General features: G+C 41.2%; 1 protein-coding gene across 1 annotated transcript in view; it reads right to left on the reverse strand.

The window, feature by feature from the left end:
- The window catches only part of npr3 (natriuretic peptide receptor 3), a 43,652-nt gene extending 39,031 nt beyond the window's left edge, over nucleotides 1–4,621 (reverse strand). Inside the window, exon 1 of the mRNA XM_050049953.1 lies at nucleotides 3,646–4,621. Within this exon, the coding sequence (XP_049905910.1) occupies nucleotides 3,646–4,306 (661 nt within the window). The 5' untranslated portion in view covers nucleotides 4,307–4,621. The remainder of the gene's footprint in view (nucleotides 1–3,645) is intronic.
- Nucleotides 4,622–6,214: the final 1,593 nt, after the last annotated feature.

Raw genomic sequence — 6,214 nt, forward strand, 5'->3', positions numbered from 1 at the left:
AGAGACTGTGTTTGTGTGTATCTCTATTCATGGTTATTCATTTGTGTGTGAGATAAATGAATCTGGCTTTGAAAATTGGAAATGTATGGATTTTGATTTTATGTCATTTCGTGTTTGTGTGAGAGAGGGAGTGCGTTTGTAAGCTCACGTGTATGATGTGGCTCTTTGTGCTGCCACGGTCATTTTTGTGGCTCTTGGTCTCTGACTGGTTGGCCACCCCTGCTGTAGGGGCACTCTGCATGTTTCAAATGCTTTAACAGTGCAGAATGTGGCTGTTTGTAATAAGATTGTGCTTTTAAAGAACATTGTTTCATTTTGGCAGTTGCATTACAGTCATGCACATGTGCACAATTTTCATGTTCAAGAACCCAGAAACCCAGGTTTTCTATGTTGAATCTTTCTGAATCTGTAGATATTTTTCTGGAAATGTGAATGTGACAGTGTTCCTGATTACCATTGGCAAAGCTGAGTAATGCAGCAGAATCATCAATATGATATTGTTAACTGATGTTGTATCTGGATTTGTTGGTCAACATTTATACACAGGTGAATCCCTAATATAAAATGCTGAAGCAAGCTGCTAACAGCCTGCCTCTCTCCTCTAACACTGCTCAGTTTTTGTTTAAAGCTGTACAATCATTGCTGAAACCCTTTAAACCTCTCAGTTAAGCACCTGACATGCCAGGAATACTAATTACTTGCCATTAGGTGCACTTTGTGGTTCTGCAGCGTTTAGCATGTATAATATATGCTAATTTATACAACACCTCTGTGATATGAGGTGATTTAACCAGGAGCTGTTATGACCGGAGGATTGTAGTCAACAAGCTGCTTATCCAGTGCTGGAACATCTTTAGCATACAGTTTAATTTAGTCACTCATAAATGTCTCACTGGCCCGCCTTTCCTGAAATTGTGCAGAATAACAAAATGACAGTGTTTAAGGTATTTCATCAGTGTAAGAGCTCCGTTCACTCAGTTTCAAGCACATATAGAGAGAGGGCGTCCTGTTTTGGTCACTTGCTTAGTTCTAAAGTCTAAAAAATTTCAAGCAGCTAACCAATGTGGCTCATCTCTTCAGCGTGTAGATGTGAGATGATGTTCCACACTAACAGCAGGACATTATGTGAGTCTGTCTGAGTGATGAAGAATGCGGGTGGTGTGAGGACAAATGAAACATGGATGCCCAACACTGGTGTTTCTCCTCAGTGTCAGCTCCTACATGAGAGATGGATAAAGTGACTTTACTTGGCTCAGCAGCTTATGAATGTTACTGATCTAATAAATATTTCTTTAAATTATTTAAGGAATACTTCACCCACAAAATGACCATTTGTACATCAATTATTCATTGCATGTTACCTTAAATTTGCGAGGAAAACTTTGTTTTTCTGGCATGCCTCCACAGTGTATGGAGAATCCCAAAAAGGCAAACATTCTTCATGAGATGAACTAATCAGGGTCCACAGTTAACAACAGCAAACCCAGTGGTGTAGTAGGGGGTATACGCAAGTATATGGGGTATAACCACCTCTTCTTCTGGCTGTTTACAGTATACCCACCTATTAGCCAAAAAGCCAATGGATAGAAGGGTACACCCACCTCCTCCTCAGTAACCTCCCCATCTACCTAGTACTACACCCACCTCATCAGCTAGCACTACACCACTGCGCAAAACTATACCAAAACATCTGTTTACAAACTCTCACACAACTTGTACAGTATAATCCAAGTCTCATTATCCATTCATATGCTCACTCAGTGCTTCCCAAACACATTTTTGCTAAACCTAACCATTGAAAGCAAGTTAGTACAAACACTCTCATGCACGGCTGAGCAGCATGCCTGGGCACGCGCGTGTGTTTGAACTCTTCTCAAGTGGAGCTCATACACACGCGCCTGCTCAGGCATGCTCAGGGTACACCACTTGTGGGCTTCAGTGTTTTAAAACAGAATGTTTTGATGAAAATACATGTGTTTGGCAAGTACTGAGCATACGACTGGATAAATAAGACTTGGATTATACTGTATGTGTTGTGTGAGAGTTTGTAAATGGATGTTTTGATATAGTTTTGCTGTTAGACACGGCCCGCGTTGTTCAAAACATTAGGAATGTTTGCCTTTTTTGGATTCTCCGTTCAACACGGAGGCATGTGAGAAAAGAGAGATTCTTTGAAGGAAACACAAAGTGAGTAATCGATATACAGATGCTCATTTTGCAGGTGATGTTTTCCTGTAATGCAATCTGAAACTGTGACAAATGTCCAATCTTTATTGACCAAAGTTTCTTTACATTGCTTAATTTATCTGACTGATTGGTTGATTATTGACTTTTGTTAACTGACAGAAGATTAGTAAGCAACTATTCTGACAGCCATGCAACATTTTTCATGCAAAAATGCCAAACATAGATTCCTATTTTTGTGAACCTGAAGTCATTCCTGTGCATACTGGTCCTGAATGGATCCCTTCTTGTTGTGATTTATAATGTAAGTGAACAGACTTTGTTAGGGTGAAAATGCATTCTAAAGTTCAGCTAAAGCTAATACGAGGCTTCAAATCAAATGATTATCTTCCACAATCAGTCTGTTTAATAAAGTCTTCTCTCTCGGTTTCCCTGGATAGTGTTTACATGATGAGCTGCAGAGCACCGATAGTGACACTGGGGGGTTACAACCAGTAGTAATAATGATGAGAATTGAAGTTTATTAAATTTCCTAATGACTGTTTTGGACAGTGGAGAGGAGACAGTGAGGAGGCAGGGCCTAAAAATGTACTACTACACAAATCACACCCTTTATAAGGATTCTGATACAGGTTACCTTTAAACTGAACAGGTGTACATTTGTGTTAGTCCCACTATCAGTCAAACTACTTCACAGTAGGAGATGAAGTGTGTGTATGTAGGTGGGTGTGGGATGTGCAAAAATTTGATGCAGGGCATTTGCTGTAAAATAACCTTTTTGCATCTGTGCAGTTACTATGTGTAGGGCACTTGTGCAATAATTTTGTATAAGACATTTGTGCAATGACCAATACACCATGCAATACTAATGTAAAGGCCTACATGTGGGCATGTGTGTATTAGCTGTAGATTTTCTGCTCTCTTTTATTTTCTTCTTTGTTCTCTTTTGCGTTTTGGATTGTTGGTGGGCAAATTTACGATTTGCATTTTCTAAACCATTTTCTGGCGTTCTGATCAAACACTGGGAAAATAATCAGCAGATATCGATAATAAATTTAATCATTAGTTGCAGCCCGAATTTAATGCCTGGCTTTGAGATCCTAAATAAGGGAACACGTTGATCACGTAGCCTTACTAATTAGCTCACAGTTATTTACTGTGGATTAACCAGTCAGTATTTTAGCTCCAACAGTGGGCAGATCCGTAGACAAGTGAGGCCAACAAGTAGCATATCATCATGTGGCAATACGCACATACTTGGGGAAAAAAAACAATTTCACCTTTGGTTAATCTCTTTATAAAAAGGAAAGTGACATCGACACTGATTTGTGATGCCAACATTACAATGTCAAATATCAATCCGACATGTGAGCTGATTAACAGATGACTTATTAAACCTAGTTTCTATACTAATAATGTAATTCATTTAGGCTACAAAAGGAGTGTTGAAAACGCCATTACCTTCAGTGTCATGGATGTTTTGGAGGATGTCTTCAGTGTCCAAGCGATTATCGTGGTAGAAAGCGTATGTTTTAATGTTAAAGTCAGCCATCAGATGATAGACTCCCTCCAAAGTGAAGTAACAGTTCCGCTCATCCTTGTCGTCTTCGTAAACCAGCAGCGCGCTCTTCCAGGTGAAGTGCTCAAACATCGCGGTGAAGGTCTCTGCCATTTTCACGTAAGACGGAGCGATGCGGGTCAGGTGGGAGTATTCGGTGTTCTTGTTGCTGAAGCCGGCAGCCAGGGCACCTGCCGAGATCACCGGGATGTCCCAGTGAGATGCCAGCCTCACCACCGCCGCCGCCTCGTACTCGCACACCGGACCCAAAATCAGATCCGGCTTTTGGCCGCACGACCTGTCCACTAACATGAACAGAGCATCATTGACACAGTTAGAGTTCTCAAACTGGATGTTGAAGTGGAACCCGGAGTACTGTCCTCCGTCTGTCTTCAGCCTCTGTTGTGCGTAAAGGATCGCCGGCGCGACTCTTGTATGTGAAAAAGGGTAGGAATTATTTTGTGGCAAAAATACCAAAACCTCTATGTCCTCGGTGATGGTGTTTGTCATAACTGGGTTCAAGACCATCAAAAAGTACACACACAGTGTGCTGAGATGTGGCATGATGCGACTTCCCAAGTCCCACTTCAGGTAAATGAAGTGTGTTGGAGAGATGTTCCTCAAATGTTTCTTTCCTCAAGTTGGCTCCACTTGGCAGTGCACATATAGCTGCAAACAGAAAGCCCTCCGCTGTGAGTAAATGGCTTAGTAGTAAATAACTGTATTTGTCTTTTAAACAAGCGAATCGGTCTGAATGTGTGTGTTTTATTCTGCATTGAGAGTTCCTTCAAAGGCTCCTGAACCTGCTCAAAATATTCTCCCAACAGCTGATCCTGCCAGGCTCGGAGATTCTTCCAGCTCAGCCAGCAACCACCACACACGCTGGCTCCGGCCTGGAGTTTTGAAGCATCTTTTCAGGATTATTCCTGCGTCATCGGAGCGCTGCCCACCTCCTTCTTAAAGCGACACTGCAGCCGAGCTCACAATGAGCCACTTCAACACAGCGTCAGTTAATGGAGTTAATGGGAATTATGGTTCTGTAAGCCTGAAACAACAAGCCAAATACAGAACTTTCCTATGTGTTTTTCAAAGGTGCATTTATTCATGATGCGCATATATCGGGCTGCAGCCAGGGTGAAAAAACACTGCTAATGTGTTACACCTTAAATACATTTCTTTTTTCTCCTTCTTTTTCATTTTGGGGTTTTAGGTATTTAGGACACTGGGGAAAACACGCTATTGTTGGTCCAGCTGGCATGTAATGCTATATTACTGACTGTTGATATATAGTCTCACATCACATAGACTATTATTATATTACAAATATATTCTTTATATTAGACACATTAGTTAGCCTACATTTTATCACAGAGATGTATTTGTAGGCTAGTTGATTTAGTGACTCTCATAGGAACAGCAAGTTTTACTCCTTGAGCAGCTCCTTTGTCAGAAATACAACAAAAGAGAAGTCGTACTATCTGTTTACTGTACAACTTAACAAACTCAGTTATTTTTTGAGAATACCTAAGTCCTCTGTGTTTTTTTAGTGCATGGTGGGCTTACAAGGATAAATTTAGTAAAATTTCAAGAAGGCTACTTTATGTACAGGAACAACAACAACAACAACAACAACAACAACAACAAAAAAGCCTCCTTGGCACTCGAATCTGCATGCAAGGTATTTCACATAATCTAGGGCCGTAACCACATTTTTTAACAGAGGGGGCTGATCCAACTCTCCAGGTAGAATTCCCCCCAAGAGAAATTTTAAGAAACTTAGCAGCTAAGTTGATCATTTTAGAGCATTTTGAAACAAACATCTTAGATCAGGAGTTCTCAATGCTGTGATGAGACAATGACATTTTAGGGGCCGTAAACATGCATGAAAAAGGGGTCGGGCGCTGGGTGCTACTTTTGTGCCTTTTCTGTGCCAGCTTTCAAGAGCACGGCGGCAAGTTGCGTCTGAGGTTGCTAAGCAACTTTAATAAGCACTGTATCATAGCCTGTTTACCCGAAATCCTGAGTGCAGAGCTGATCTTCTTCCAGGCGCTGTTTGCGTGTAGGCCTATTGTCTGTGGGACAGATGTAAAGCTCTGGCAGCCCTACACTAACATGATCAACCTCTTTTCCATATTTATCACAGACTGATATTTACAGATGAAGGGAAACATTTCTGTCAGCTGGAATTGGTTGGTCTTTGTCACGTGATATGCGATGCACTCTGCTGCATTTCAAAAGTTTAACATTATCTCAGGGCGCAGCCTTCGCACACTGAAAAATAGGAGCTCAGGAATGTGTGCACACTGCGACTGCGTCGTTATGACATTTGAGGATGCCTTTCACACATCTACTATAAAAACAATGAATTTTAGGGCACAATACATGTGGCATGTGTACGGCCCCTTAGGGAGCCGGCATATGATTGAGGACCGCACAGGATAAGCGAACACTGATACATGACTTTTTTATGAC

The sequence above is a fragment of the Epinephelus moara genome, chromosome 8 (genome assembly GCF_006386435.1).
Source record: "Epinephelus moara isolate mb chromosome 8, YSFRI_EMoa_1.0, whole genome shotgun sequence".
NCBI lineage: Eukaryota > Metazoa > Chordata > Actinopteri > Perciformes > Serranidae > Epinephelus > Epinephelus moara.